Source organism: Brachyistius frenatus, unplaced genomic scaffold (assembly GCF_029030835.1).
Source record: "Brachyistius frenatus isolate BFR_SWC_R1_liver_20210118 unplaced genomic scaffold, ASM2903083v1 Contig_35, whole genome shotgun sequence".
NCBI lineage: Eukaryota > Metazoa > Chordata > Actinopteri > Embiotocidae > Brachyistius > Brachyistius frenatus.
This window is the reverse complement of record NW_027210634.1, coordinates 114,361-130,595: the sequence shown is the minus strand read 5'-3', so window position 1 is coordinate 130,595 and position 16,235 is coordinate 114,361. Positions and strand designations below refer to the sequence as shown.

At 38.9% G+C, this 16,235-nt stretch overlaps 1 protein-coding gene across 1 annotated transcript in view; it reads left to right on the top strand.

Annotated features, from left to right (window-relative positions):
- Nucleotides 1-244: 244 nt before the first annotated feature.
- map1b (microtubule-associated protein 1B) overlaps nt 245-16,235 on the top strand; it is a 38,053-nt gene continuing 22,062 nt past the window's right edge. The window contains exon 1 of the mRNA XM_069700783.1: nt 245-335. Coding sequence (XP_069556884.1) covers nt 302-335 — 34 coding nt within the window. The 5' untranslated portion in view covers nt 245-301. The remainder of the gene's footprint in view (nt 336-16,235) is intronic.

Sequence of the window (16,235 nt, the reverse complement as noted above, 5' to 3'; positions counted from 1 at the left end):
TTCGAAAGAAAACGTTGGTATATTTCAGCCCGGATCCTTTTCTACCCATTGTTTTGGGTTGAAGTGACAAATGCTCCGGTATTTTTGAAATTGGTTTAGTATTGAGAGAGAAAAAAAAAAGGGCTGCCATGTAATTCTTGGGGACAACTGCGTCTCCTCAATGTGCTCAAAAGTCTTTGTTTTTGCCTCCGACAGGTTCAGATTGAGTTTCGGGCAGTGACCACCGCCGGGATGACCACCGCCAGCCAAGGAGGAGCGGAAATCCTACACCAAACGCCGCGGCAGGTTGTCGGAAGTTTCCATGAGTGGAGAGACCTGCTGCGGGCCGAGTGGAGGTAATGCTGTTTACTTAAGTCGTGAGGCAGTTTTGTACGTACTGCTGGCTTATTGAGGGATTGTTCTCTTGCCCTTATCCTGCCCTGCTTTTCATGTGTGCTGATGTCAGGTCAGACAATCATATAAAGAATTGAAGCACTTTAAGTATATTTGCATTGAAAGGGAGCGACTGCATTTCAGCCTTTTTTTTTTTTTTTGCATCTACCAACTGAAGCGCTCTCACTCAGTACCGGTTTTTTAAAAATGTTTGTCCTCGTCTGTCACTTTGACCCAAAACGATGGGAAAATAGAGCTCAGGTTGAAAAATAACAAAGTTTCCTTTGACGAAGAAGGTCATTGCTAATTAAGGTTTTGTTATGTTCACAGAGGTGAAATTTCAAGGAAGCAGGAAGATGCATGCGTGATTTTTAAATGTATCGTATGTGGATGGAATTTGTTTCTGTGATATTTAGGGAAGGTTTAACGTCCCAGTTTGTAATGTGATTTTTTTTTTTTATTGAGGGCTTTTCATTATTTTATCTTACAATAATCAAACCCAAAAGGCTTCTTTGACAGCAGACACTCAAAATGAACAAACTACTTAATCAAGAAAATATCACAGATTGCCTCGTCTCCTCTTTCCACTCTCCCAACTCCTTGATTAGCACAGATTAACCTAATCATCCAGGCTAATTAGAAGCTGCATTCAGAGACTGTTTTTTTTTGCACAAGCTCTTGAAACAAAGGCTGCTTTAAGGCAAAGCTGAAAGTTTGGACATGTGTTACTTTTACATATGTGGCATTATTTAGTTTTTTTGCAGTGTTTATAAAAAACACAAGTATAACTGAAATTAAAAGTTATATTTGCCTGAGTAAAAAGTGAAGAAAAACATTTGCGTGTGATTTTTCTTTAGATTTTTCGCACTTTTTAGCTTTTTGAAAAACTCACCGCCGGCTGAATTGCCACAGATGAAACTAATCAGCCATTTGACTGCAGTCAAAATCCTTTCAAATCCAAAGTCTTGTATTCACTCCCATCTTTGCGGCTGTTGCTCTTGTCAGTTGTGTTTTGCTCTTTCGCTATTGTTTTGTCTCCAAACTGAACACATATTTGATGACACGTAGCCTGAATAATACAAATAAGAGAAAATAGGGAAGGATTAAGGGTTGAATGCTGGTTTCAGTTGTGACATAACAACAGTTGTTGCCTGTATCCAACACTTATCTAACCAGTTTTGTAACCGATAAGGATTTCATCACGAAATGATGCAAGATATTTTATCTCAGGAGTTGGTCAGTCTTGGCACATTTAAGCATCCAGTGTTATATGCATCAATAAATTCAGTTTTATTCCAACAGTTTAAGGCATCCAGTCTTATTGGTGATAAATATACCTGTGCTTTTTCCCTTTTTGACATAACGTGATGGTCTGGTCTGGATTTTGTTGCCCAGCTACATTCTGGCCTTTTGTCAATTGTTATATTTAGTATTTCTGCATTATTTTGCATGTGTGGGAATGAACAGTATGTTTTTGTGTTATGTTAAAATGTACGTAACATACTCATCAGGCCACTTGCCTATAGATGCATCAAGTCCTATGTGCATCAATATATATATATATATATATATATATATATATGTTATTTCCCAGTACTTTCCACAATTCATCAGTTGTCAAGGTCATTCGCTCTGTTGTCTTTTTCATTCCGGTTTGCTGTGTTGATCCATGCAGGTTTGTTTGAGCTGAGATAAACTTGTCTGCCCGTTTCATTTACACAAGAGACTCTTAAAGTCCAAATTGACTTTCCTCTTTCGACCTGGCTGCTCGTGTATACTCCTATCAAAGGCTAGATCAAAACTGCAGCTACTTCTAAACGGGACAATATACATCTGTTGACCTGGTTGACCTGGAGTCAGTGTACAGAGGGAAAGTTAAACATGATTAAATGTGTAATTTAGGACACATTTTGTGATTTAGATGGATTTTTATGTGACGTTTTATCTACATGATCACACATATGGGGACTAAAAGTGACTGGAAATAAATAATTCTTTATTTTGTTCAATCAATTAATTTTGATTGGGCAATCAATGAAGACTGATTTTTTTTTTCCCTGTTGATTTAGTTTTTGTAGAATATAAAAAATATGAAATTATTTTCATATTTCCAACATTTTCATTATCATACAGAACATGTGGAAATAAATGTAAGGATATAAATAGATTAATAAACATATTTCATTCTCTATTTTCAGAAACAACGCACGCTAAACAACATCACTTCTATATTTTTGCCAAATGGCAAATTCTTACCTGCTGTCCCTTTGCCAGATGTTAAATTAGCCAATAAAATATGCCAGTAGATCATGAAAATGTAGAAATAATCCTTTTTTTTTTTTTTTTTTTTTTTTTTACTTCTTGCCCATTAGCCTATTCATTTTTTTTTTTTTTTTTTTTTTTTTTTTTTTACTTTTTCTTTTTTTTTCTTTCAATGAGGTTCAATGTTCTTTTATCTAATTTTTTTTTCCCTTATGCCACTTTTGGACCGCGCGCAGCAAGGAGCTGTTTGTTAGCATGTGTCACATCCCGATGCAGTGACGTCAAGATGCTCCTGATTGCATTTTCTACGTAGTTCCCTGTCGTAAATTATTGCTCAGTTGTATTTGACCAAAGTCCTCATGTAGTGGTCGTACCGTCAGGATGCACCCCGATCGTCACAAGGTAGATGCCACCTTGCAAACGTTCCCACACTCCTCCTTTCTCTGTCACCAGTAAATCCTACAACAGAGAGCGTACATGTAAATCCTCCAATACTTGTCCTTTCCTGGTTTGGAGATGTGGTAAATTCCAGGGCAGCGTGACATTTATGTGGCCTGGGAATGTTTTTTGTCCAGATGTTTTATATATACTGATTGATAGTATTATGACATTATTTATACAAATACTTGTGTCAACCATCGCATAGTGTCCCGTTCCTGAAACGTAGGCACTGAATTGGGCATGGCCAAATATCAAGAGGCTGTCTTTTTTTTTTTCCACAAATACAGTATGTGGAGGCAAATTCCTTCTCAAATTCTTAAGATTGCTGATGTTTGTCCTGTCTATGTTTTTTCGTCACCCATGAGTCCCACTACTCCTCAATGGCCCACTGGAGACATAACATTACATGTGGATTATCACATTAACTTTCAATCAAATGACATGAAGGGAGGTCAATTGACCTATTCGGACAATTAAGACAAAAAAACAAAAAACCAAAAAACCTGTTTGGTATTATGAAAGGGAAGTTTAGACTTTTTGAATGAAAAAAGTTTGTTCTACCAGCATTAATCCTTTAAGTTTGAATCGAAAGTCCTTCCTTGGCTCTCAGTTGCTTGCTAGTTTCAAACTGCGCTTTACAAAATCAGGTTGCAACATTAAAACTTCAGGAAATCAGTGTGGCATCACAAGCTTCAATTTAAACAACATTACTAACTGAGTTAAAATGTTATCGGCACAATGTTGTGTTATTTTTGTGAAAGATGATTTAAAACCTAAAATGTTTTCGTCACTATCAAACAGCTTTAATGAAGTTTCAGCTTCGATAGGATGATGTATATGTCAAGTGTATATCATTTTTTTTGTACTCTTCACTATAAACTGCTAACATTAGCTTTGTGGTTCAATCAGCTCAAAAACAGGCAAATCTGCCAATTAATTATTTCATGACTAATCACAGTAACCCATTTTAATTAAGTGACGCATAAAACTGCACTTCGTAACGTAATGTGTATAAGATAGTTCTAATTTATTCAAAAGTATACGTTTGAATATGTACAAACTCTCTAATAACCACAGTTTATCATTTTTACGTAACACTGTTTATGTGGATAGATTTTTTTTTATTTTTTAAAAAGACGTGTTGACTGGTTAAGTTTTAACCGTGTTGGTAGTTTCAGAGGGAGAGGGGAGGGGGGGTGGTGCTACCTGTTTCCCCCCCTGCTTCTGCTAAGCTAACCAGAAGCTGGCTCTGGTTTCATAATTACCTTACAGACGTGATAGTGGTATCAATAGTCTCATCTAAGGGCAAGAAAGTGAATGAATATGAATGAGAGGTGTTTGAGGTGGTTGAGTCATTCACAACACTTAACCCTAAACCTGACTACGGTGGTTTCACCCACAGTGGCACACAGCGATCGCTCCTCTATGACGAATCACAGATGTGTGAAACGCTGGTGACACTTTCTGTTTTTCTGTTTGTAGAGAGACATACAGTACGACCACCCAGTATTGTTCCCTTGAAGTGACTTACTTAAAGGAATGTGCTTGTTTATTAGCAAGAGTAGAATGGAAAGAATTGCCCCCCAACGGGGCTTGAAACACATTAATTGATAAGTCTGGATTTATAAAAGCTATAAACACATTAATATAGTGGTTTGTTTGCAAATTATATATCTACAAATAGTGATGAGATTCATGCGTCAGGCAGTGATGGATCCAGGCCGGAGCTTTTTAGATAAAAGAGTGCTTCTAAGTCATGATGAGATATAATCAATGTGGCATTTTTATACTTTTAGACTGAAGGGAGTTGATTTCAGGGACAGACTGAAACTTGATATATCATATATTTAAAAAGAAACATTTCTCAGTTTTTTTTTTTTGTTTTTTTTCATGCAAGTAACATGCATCAGCTGCTATTTAAATCCCCTTTAAAACCACATATTTACTCGTAAGGTTTCATTTGTTTTGTATTTATTTGCAATTAATCAGACTGAAGTTTGTTCTGAGTCTGTATATCATAAAATTACATCAACCGTGGCCACATCTGCTGAACAGTCCAACACACTTGACAATTAGAAGAACAGATCTTATCCTCAGAAACCTTTTCATACTGACATTTTTCAGATGCTTGAGATCCTAAGTGAGCTGCCGATTTGAAAATAATTTCAACACTTGCAACTTGTATCGACAAGTAGGATGAAACTTCGAGGAAAGAGTTGGAGTATGAATTCTTGTTGTAAATTGATGCTGCATTGAAGAAGCTCATCAGACAGTCAATTTAGAAAAACAAAACAAAACAATACTTTTACCTTCCCTGTGAATGAATAGAAATGTTCTTAGTTTATCAGCAATCCGGTTCTTCCGGAGACATTCTTGTTTTTTTAAATGCACCTTTTAATTCCCATAACTGCCTTTGTCTTGAACTCATAAAATGTCCCAATTGCTGGAGAGATGGTGAAATACTTTTTTTTTTTTTTTTTTTTTTTTTTTTGGCACATTCTCAATCAGGCAAAAAAAAAAAAACATTTTTCAGGCAGTATTTCACTGGAATTTACTTCCTTACTGGAAGTCTTACAACATGACAAGTTGAGACAGGATGGGTAAATATACTTAGATTCATGTAACAGTAGTTAACAATCGATAAGGAGATAAGAAGAAATGTATGTTGTAGAGATAATACATACAAATTATGACTTAACAGCCTTCCAAACTGAAATGAAAACCCGCACCTTCGTGCCTTTCCTGACCTCATTTTTCAGCTCTACATATGTAGCCTATTAAAATCACCTGCTCAGAACGGGCAATAGCAAAAATAAGAATATGAGTGAATGCGGCCTTAAATTTCCAAAGAGCAACCATCTCTTATTTTAACATGAACAAGTTTTATTTTAACTATCAATAATAGAAATTGCATCCACTAAATGTAGACCATATTTAAACCAGCCTAACCAGGACCAATTAAACAAATGAGATTCATTTGTTTTGTGTTCAAAAGTGAGCTTTAAAACTGCTATTTGATAGATTTTGTTATCTTTTGGAAGAAGTAAGCTCGCTGTCTCCCGCTAAACAAAGCTAACTGGCTCTTTAGCTTTGTGAATATTGTCACGTGTTGCGTATGAATCGTATATAATACTGAAACAAACCATAAGGCGGACCATACCATGGAGGATGTCGTTACTTTTGAACAGAACCAAGCTATTTCCGTGCTTCGCTAACTGGCTAACTCTTAGCAAGAAAGCAGTTTGTCTCTGCAAATGTCAAACTATCTGTAAAGTATTCTGCAGACTCTTGAGATAGTTTGACATTTTTGCAGGATTGATTGTAAATTGTTCTAAATTAAGAAAAAAAAACTATCATACAAGAGACACTGCGGGCGCGACCCGATGACCGAGTGATTTGACTCCACTGATATGATAGGTTAAAGGCCGTTATTGGAAAATATCGCAGCAGATTGCATCTGCTGTCTATTCAGCTACTGTTCCTCATTTCTGTGGGAAAGGAGTCAGAGCTACACGGCTCTTTGAGTGACCCTTTCTGGATTACGTCTGCGATCAGGATGCAGACTATGGTGTCCCCTCATGACCAGAGACTCCAGGCCAAATAACTGTGTGTGTGATCTGCCAAAGATAAATGTTTTTTCCCAGAGAACGCGGGGACATTTAATGTTTCTCCAAAACCGCTGGAGTCGGCATGTTTGTGGGCATGTCTGATAATGGACTTCTCAATTTGTATTTCAGTGTGCTTCATTTGCCCCTTTGTGAGTGAAAATCTGTGTGCGATTGCTGAGTGAGCATTTTGTTTCATCTCTGTAGTTGTGAGGAGCTGTTAAAGAGTCTCTGCCGTGTCTAATGCCCCAGGAATGGATCAAGAGACAGCTGTATTATTGCAGAGGCAAAAAAAACCCCCAAAAAACCATGCTGAGCAACATACCGTAACTCAACACAAAGTCAGTACCAGGCAGTATTTATTTGCTTATGGTTTTATTTTTTTAATACCTTTTTTTTTTCAACACAAAAGTTCACAAACACATGCAGTTTCTTCCAGTTAGTGGTGCTTCAAGACTTCTTGTGGAGAAGAGGTCAGCTTTGCATTCATACACCAAGCATTCATCTCTAGGTAGATATTAGATATTCATTTTTAAACATCTCACGTTGCAGGAATACATTTACGAGAATATGTGGTGCTGTAATAGTTTGTGATTGAGGTTAACGTTTTAGTTTTTTTTTCTTTTAAGTGTAGCAACTTAGACAATATTGTTGGCTCCTGAGAGGTAATTTCTCAAATAAATAATGTCTGTATCAAACATTTTGGTTAAGTTGTCCCACAGAAAAAAAATGCTGCTTTTCATAAATCCTAAGAGATTACTAGGAATTTATTTTGTGGTTCCACTCAGTTTCACTTAAAAGAGACTACATGAGAAGTGAGATTAGGTGATTTCATGGCTGTTTGTGAGGATCAACTTGACAAACTACGCATCGAGTAGACCGCCTTTTCCCATGTGGCCATAATTCGATTTTGTCCTGACGATTTATAAAAACGAGACGTTCCCAAGGATGGCTGTCTCTTGGCTTCTTGAAAACTGGCCTTACTTGGTTTCATAAACAGTCAGCCCAGAAAACACTGTGAATTTGGAAGTAAGATCAGTTCAGCTGGCATCCTCGTTGGCAGAGGACAGTTATGCTGGCCAGCCCTGACCACTGCTGTCACAGACCAGCCAACACTAAGCAGACACACAGGGGCTGGTTCAGGTTGAGACCCAAGAAAAGGAGAAAGAAGACACTGCCCTTTCACATCTAAATAACGTAAATATTAAGAGACCTGAAACATGAAATTCAGTTGTGTTAATATTACGCATACCAACTTACAATATCAAGTAAAGTTAAACATGTCTGCTTGAATATAAGGATCAGGGCCAATTATGAGATTTCTAATTATAGCGACCCAATAGAAATGCTCTCCAGATGGCCAGAAACACAACAATAGAAAACAATAAAACAAACAAAAAACAATAGGACCTTCACACCACTCAGTCTCAGACCCTAACGAATGCTAATGTTGCTCCCTTTGTTATACAGGATGTGTAAACAAGCAGCAGTATTGCTGACAAGTTTGCTCTAACAGCAATAATTTAAGGTGATAATATGTCAATGTTATTAATGTGTTTGCACTTCGTGTTTACTTCCCCCCCAAGTGTCCATAAATCAACAAACAGAGAATAATATATTAATCATGCAAAGGAAAAAAAAAAGTGTAAAGTAAAGTAACTGAGAGCTGCTCGGCTGCGGCCCTCGTCACAAAGTTGTTGTTTTTTCTGATAGTCAAATCAATGAAAAACAGTTGAACTTTGAACAGAGTGAGAAGTTCAAACATCTGCTCATTTGAGCCTCGTGTTGTATCATTTGCCAGTTTTGCTTGGGGATGCCAAAAATTAAGAGCACTTCTCTATCTCTTCCTCTGGGAATAAGGAAGTGAAAACACAGAAAAACAGTGATAAAACCTGCCTGGTTAGTGAAGTCAGTAACATTAAAAAAGTAACTCTGTGGACATGAGATAATAGAAACCCTTTGGGCTCTAACTCAAAGTCCGTATATGGTATTCATTTTAGTAAAGTGACTCAGCCACTTAGTGCTTTTCTGATTGTGTGCTAATGACAATTGACGATTTCATTACTTTGTTGATTCTGAAATCACTCGGGGGCAAAACATGCCATCAACACCATCCACACTCCGTATTTTCAGCACTTTCTGCCGTGCATGGACGTAACGCTCTTGGAATTGTTTCCATTATGTTTTGCATACATTTTTTTTTTTTTTAAATCTCCACCCTGCCTTTACACCACCCTTAGTGGTCATATTGCATTTTGCATATGCGTTCATTTCTGAGGATGTGCGCAACCAACGCATCAACCCGACACAGGATGCGCGAGACAGCCATCGTCCACAAACAAAAGCAAAGTTTAAAGCGAATGTGTCTCTGGCTGGAGCTGTTCAGGGTAAATCAAACAACCTCCCACTCCAATTGATACCCATTTAAACTGCTTTAAAGGGCAGGTCAAAATGAAGTCAGCCGAAGGAATGTATGTTTGTTTGTTTGCCCTCGTGTGCGGGTGTGTAGTTTCTGTAAAAGCTTTGGAGGAATATCAGTCAGCCCGTAGGTGGATAACTTACAGCCAAGGGGTCAGATAAGATACGGCTGAGCCTTTCAAAAACTGGCAGGAGCCGGCACGGAGACCCACAGATGCAGAGCAGCACAGTATGGAAACGCGAGAGCACAGAACAGCATGTTTCAACATTAAAAACTGTGGGTGAGAGTGTACAGAGCTGACCAAAGGAAGGAGTAGGCCTGATAGATGGGAAATTAGTATGTATAGTCCAACAGGGAGGTCTTTATTCCTACATTTTCTATTAATGGAGTGACAGGCCTATTTATTATATCTAATGCTGATTTGTTAGGCCCATAAGAGAATATTCACATTTACACTTAATTATGATGTTGGAAATACTTTCTTTCATCACTGATACACATCAAACTGGATGTTTTCACTGCATCAATACGTTTTATTGTTCAAAACTAAGAGCAGCAGAGAGTATCTTTCCCCTTTTCGGTGTTTTGGTGTAACGTTAGCTGAGAAAACAAGGGTGACATCTACTCACCGCATTTACTTTCATCAATGAGCAGAGTTGGCTCTATTAGCCGCTCCAGCTCATTGCGAGCTGCCGGGAAAAGTGCAGCCATGTGCAATATTGAGCTGCGGGTGCCAAGTATTTCCAATGAAAAGTGTCAGTGGATTGTTGTATTAATGTACCGGTTGAACTGGAAACATGTGGCGTACAAAGCAGTAGGCTAAGCAGCTGCATTAGACCCCCACCAACCAAAACTTAATGTACCAAAGTAATTACTGAAAGAAAATAACTGCCTTTTAAGGAAAGAAAATCACCTTAAATGAATGAAAATTAATATCTCTCGTATCTGTGGGCTAGATATTCAGTGATAAGCTAGAGCTGGTAAGCGCTCCACTAAAATTGTTGTGTTTACACTTGAATAGATTACAAAAATGAGACAGCACTTGTTAATTAGTTACGGGATTTTGTTATATTTGGACATAAGCAGGCTTGCTGGTTTCCCCCCCCCCCCCCCCGTGTCCTGTCTTTATGCTGGTTTTGCTCTTTTTATCTAAGTTTCAGCAAGAAAGTGATTATTTCGCAATAAAGCCGTAAAATTCGTACATTCAGCTTCAAACATTCAACCATACACTCAGATCCTAAAATAGGCCCTAACAATATTAACAACAGCATAACATCTTCTTGGTGAACATAAACAAAGGGTCTTTCACAGCAGTCACACTTGACATTGAGAGCACTTAAAATGCTTTTAAAGGCAACACCAGATAACAGATAACAGTACATAACAACACGTGGCTACACGTGACCCACACTTGATGCACACTTTAGTTATTCAGAGCTGAGTGAGTCCCCCAGTTCAACACAGTCTGCTGCACAGCACCAGTCCAAGTGTCCAAATAGGCTGGTTTTATGACCATTAGTCAGCAGTTTAAGTATTTAGGCAGTAAGCCGTCACGAATATTATTAGTGTCATATACAACAAAGTTATGTCAGAAACTCTCCAGATGGTTACAGTGTAATATTAATCCGTTCTCTTCAGTGGGACTGATAAGATTAGTATGCATATTGACACCAGACTAATCATTCAAAAATAATATCAATATCTCTTACCTATGATGTAATTACTTTATTAATTGTGCTGCTCCATACCTCGTGCGTATTTGTTCCAAATAATTACAGTATGTCCTGATTGATAAAGCGTGTCACAATCTTGTGTTCATAGTGGGCACTTGGGCTCAGTGGCAGCATTTACCAGGAGGCACACAAGGAAAAACGTGCCTAGTGCAGCGATTGGGAATGACCCACAAACGGACTATAGCGGTTCCGTTTCCCTGTGCAGGTGTCATTTCTTCATGTTGTGGCCCCACAGCTCCACTCTCTGGTTGTACTTTAATTATAAGCAATGGCCCACTATCGAATTTCCCATAAGGAGCAGGCCAACTTTGCAGTTAGCTTCCTCTAAGATTGCTCCTGTGGAGAAAAAAAAAAAAAAAGAAAAGGGGCTGACACACATTTGGCTGATGATAAAAGCTCTGCATGGTGTAAAAACAAGACCTCACAGATTGTACTTCTGTGCCCTCTGTAATTTATAGAGAGTTCACTGCCAAAACCTCCACTTTGTGTGCAAACTTCATGTAATGACAAGTTTGAATGGTTTAAATAAGAATCAGAGACAAAGTGCTTGTTGTAACGATTGAGGTTTCATCAAGGTCAAGACAGCGATGTCATGTTAACTTAGAGAGATCAAGCTTAGAGATTGTGAGCCGAGTAGTTGTGAAATGTTTCTCTTCCTCTGTCGGACAGCAAAAAGCTCTCGACCTGTGTGGGAGTCAGCAGCAGGTGAAGACTGTATATTTAACATTATAGCTGCTCACTTACAGGAGGTTTAGTCATCAGGATCTGTGCCCACGGGAGATCAGGACTAACTGGTAATTTGGGAGAGGTTGTAGGGATAATAATATCTTTAGTGTGTAATTTATTCAACTGTCAGTTCAGGACAAAGTTGTTTATTGTGGAATTGTGTATCTGTCAGCTGCCGTCTTCTAATAACCATGAAAAATACAATTCTTCCACAAACCTGTGTTTACATAAAGAGCGCTCTCTTATATCTTTTCAGTTTTAAACAAATAGTGTCACCAGCAGGAAACCACCGTACAATGCAAGTACATCCACTCAACTGCACTACTTGAGTACAAATTAATTGAGTGTTTTGATTTTGTGCTTCTCTATATTTGTACTCCTTTATTTCAGTCCAAACTAATATACGCTTTACTGCACTTCCTTTATTTGAAAGGTAAAGTTACAAAGTTACAAAAAATAAAATGTTCCATTAAAAAAAGAATAAAATATATAGATAAACAATATACAGTAATTATAGGTAACTACAATTGGCTCTACCTCAATTAACCACAGCAGTAAAGTGCAACTCAAAACCATATAGACCATAGACAAAATTGAAGTCTGTATTCACAAAGTTGATAAATTGGATAAAACAGGTTGCAGTGAACTGTCCACAAAGTAAGTCAGTGACACCAAATAACAATGGCCAAGAAAAATGTTCCACGCAAACTCCAACAACTCAAATTCTGTAAAGTAATAGTGCAGTAATATCATCAGTGATTCTTTGTTTTTGTCCTTGTGTGTCACCACAAGAGGGAGCTGCCAGTCTAATTATCACAAAACCTCTCCTGCTCGCACATCTGCAAGATACTCAACAGCTGCCTCTCTGAACCAAACTAAAAGCAATCTCTTATATTAAAGACAGAGGACTTGATGATACAGTACTCTTCACCACTTTAACGCACTAATTATTATTATTATTATATATATATATATATTTTTTTTTTTTTTAAGTGTCAAAACCTCTGTATCATCTGCACATTTAATAAGCCTCATTACATCAAAAATAATACCTCTGGATCAATACCAAAAAGTCATTTCACTTCACTCCAGCCAGTAAAGTGCAGATCACAGGGTCGAGGAGGCTGTTGACTTTGCTGTGACTGTTTCTCTCCACTTCATTTGAGTGTCAGTCAAGAAATCATGAGCAGTTTTATCTTGAACTAAAAAATTAAAAAAAAAAAAAAGTAATCCGTGAGACACATTGTCAGTAAACACTGAACATAATCCTCACATCGATGAAGACTCAGTTGGACCAAAGTAAAAATCTCTGATAAAGTAGAGTCTGATAAAGCAGTTGTGCAACAACTGAGAACATCATTAGAGACACTTCATGTGACTGCTACCAATACCTGCTTCTCTTGGAGAATGAACAAGAGGAAGAGAGACGGAACAATCTGGCATGTGAAATGTTGGAAAAAGAAAAGAACGCCAGGGCTCTTCTCCAGGATGCATCAGAAAAAAAGAAATGTCTTAAAAAAAAACCTGCAAATATAAAAGAAAAGTGTCCAGAATTGCTCTCAAAAGAAACCCGTGGAAAGTGAGAAATTAACCACAGCTACTCACAAAGCTTTGGCTTTGTAAAAATCACAGATGGCTGCTCTTGAGAGGTCATTGTTCAAGAAACTAGCTGATAAAGCAGCTATCCAGAAGTCCTTTGCGGTAGAAGGTCATCATTTCTGATCTTCAGGCTACGCTTGCAAAAGAGCCGCCGAACTAAAGACTGAAACCCATCCGATGTCTGAGCTCAAAGATTGCGAGAAAGCAAAAAAGAGGAATTTAACCCGACGTGAGAGCGAGCTGAAACAGCCAGTGGAGGTAGAAGCAGCAATGAGAGAGACTTGTCCTGGAAGTACTCCTGTCAGATCTGGAAACACAAATGCATCTTGTACCTTGAATTTTGTCACCTTGACTGTAAATGTTTTAAGTTGCTTTTCCATACACACCATCCATTGTGTCCCTGAGCATCTTGGAAGAAGGAATTGGTCTTCATGGGTTTCCTTCATTTCATATTTGGACATTTCTCTTGTCTGAGTCGGGGGTCTAAGGCAGGCGTCTCCAACCTTTTTTTTTTTTTCCTCCGAGAGCTCCTTTGATCTACCGGGTAGATGGCGACCTCTGGTTGGAGAGTCCTGGTCTCAGGGCGGAGGGTGTTGCTCTACAGATCGTAAAGCCCCTTGAGGAAAATGCGCGATGTCGTTGATATGAATAAAACAAAAATAGAGATGGTACGGCCAAAAATGAAAAGATTGCTGAAGTTATTGCACTCGAAGGGAAACATGAACGTCGTCGCACGATATATTTTCTTCCAACCTATTTATTGGTGTGAAATATTTGCGCTTTTTGGTAGTGCTGGAGGAGTAGTCGCCAAAGGATCACCGAAGTCATAGGGTTCATCCTCTGGGAAACCTGAATATCTTTATATTTCATGGTAACCAATAGTTGGTTAATAGTTGCTGAGATATTTCACTTTCAACCGAATTGCAGGACCGACATCTGTCGATCGACATCGCCCTCCAAACAAACAATAATCTTCAGTTAGGTGGTCGGAAATTTTGGCAGCCATGCTCCTTGTATGGTACTCATCCAACACAGACATGACAGGTTTCAGGCAGACACACACACACACACACACACACACACACACACACACACACACACACACACACACACACACACACACACACACACACACACACAGTGTGGTGACACATTGGTGTTGTCAGCTCAGCAGGCTACAGACTGGCCTCAGAGAAATGCCACCGAGATGCAGGCTTGGCAGAGCGAGGGGCTCCTCAGTGATGGAGTGTGGTCTGTGCACCTGTGTGTTCCTCTCCTGGATAATATTTTGTCCTCGTGTTTACTGGAAGACCTATATTCATTATTAATGCAGCAACTATTGCAGGAAACCAGTTTTCACTTCCTTTCCGCGCACTAATTGCCGTGGAACGTACTTTATGTTGCTATGTTTGCGGCTGAACTTTGCAGCGCTTGTTTCAGCTTATCTGGGTCAATGTTGTATATAATATTCCCCTTAGACAAAGTGATATAAAACTGCGTATTTAAATTTGTATACACTAAAGAGTAGGGTACTTTTTTAGCAGTAGTCATTTTATAATTGATCCACCCTCGATACACATTCACCAAATAACATGTATGGGTTTGTTTGTGGGGTTTAAACACTGCGAGTCCAACACACATGTGATTCCTGTCACATACAGAAGCACGGCATACTGACCTTTCTCAAGGTGACCGGTTTTGTTCTTGTCAAACACATGGCGCCTGTTGGCTGTGTCACTGCTGGGGTCTTGGTCCTGCGGCTGTTGGCACTCACATGACTTACAGGGATAAAAAAAAAAAAAAAAAAAAAAATGCTTTACACGTGTGGTTTTCCTGCTGGGTTAATAAATAGCTGGGATTTTACAGAAATTAAAGTGAATATCTGCATTTGATTTAAATATAAATATTGTAATAATAACTCTGCTGCACGTAAGGCGCTATTATGCGCCAACTTGGCACGGGAGGAGCCAGCGAGATGCAGCCAGTGAAAAGATGTTCCACCTAAAGCCGTTCCAAACAGCTGACAAAATAAAAGCACTAACTGAAGTCATATCCATGCAAAAATTAATAACACTAAAGCAACTCTAACTTAAAAACACTGCTACCAAGGCTTGTTTCACTCGGTTGAACGCCAATTAGCAGCGTCTGTCAGCTGAGCGAGGTGTGGCGAGCCAACACTTTGATATGTCCATTTTCAAAGCAACAATAGAGAACAAAGGCAGCTCTGATTGAGCAGGTGCATTATTTGAAAAAAAAAAAAAAAAACTGCAAAATTATTCACCACGTCACCGACTACAGGTTCAGATATTCAACCACATGAAATACATGTTTGTATTTCTCCGGCTTCCATTCTCACACGGTGCCATCATACAGTGTGTCTCACTTCTTTGTCATTTTTTTTTTATTTATAAGTGACCTGGGGCATCGCAGGATTTTATTTTTTTGTCAGACCCGAAAGAGTTTAGGGATTTTGAATGATTAAAATCCTTCCGTGTTCAGGTTCAGACTGCCTGTCGGCACACAAACACAAATGCATGTGTGCAGGCTAAAATCCCTGCAGTCTTGTCCGTCAAACCTTCACCCAAAAACAACCTCCCTCCTCTCTCTCTCTCTCTCACACACACACACACACACACACACACACACACACACACACACACACACACACACACACACACACACACACACACACACACACACACACACACACACACACACACACACACACACACACACACACACACACACACACACACACACACACATCTCATCCTTGTCTATATCAGGGAGACGTCTGGTGGCACCCCGTTGTATTTTTAATGCCTTCTTTCTTTCCCAGCTGTGTATAATGAATGTTTGATCCCGTCTCCTATATGGCCTTCGTGGAATGCGACCGAACCCGACCCACCGGGCCACAAAGGCCCTGAAATATTCACATCCAGCTGCTGAGTGGACTCCTGCTCCTGATAGTCAATAACACACCTGCAGCGACCCCGTCCAGACTGAATCACATGATCAACGAGGGGGGAAATCCAGGGCGAAAGTCAGGATTTGCGTGCGTGTCCTTTTGTATATCCC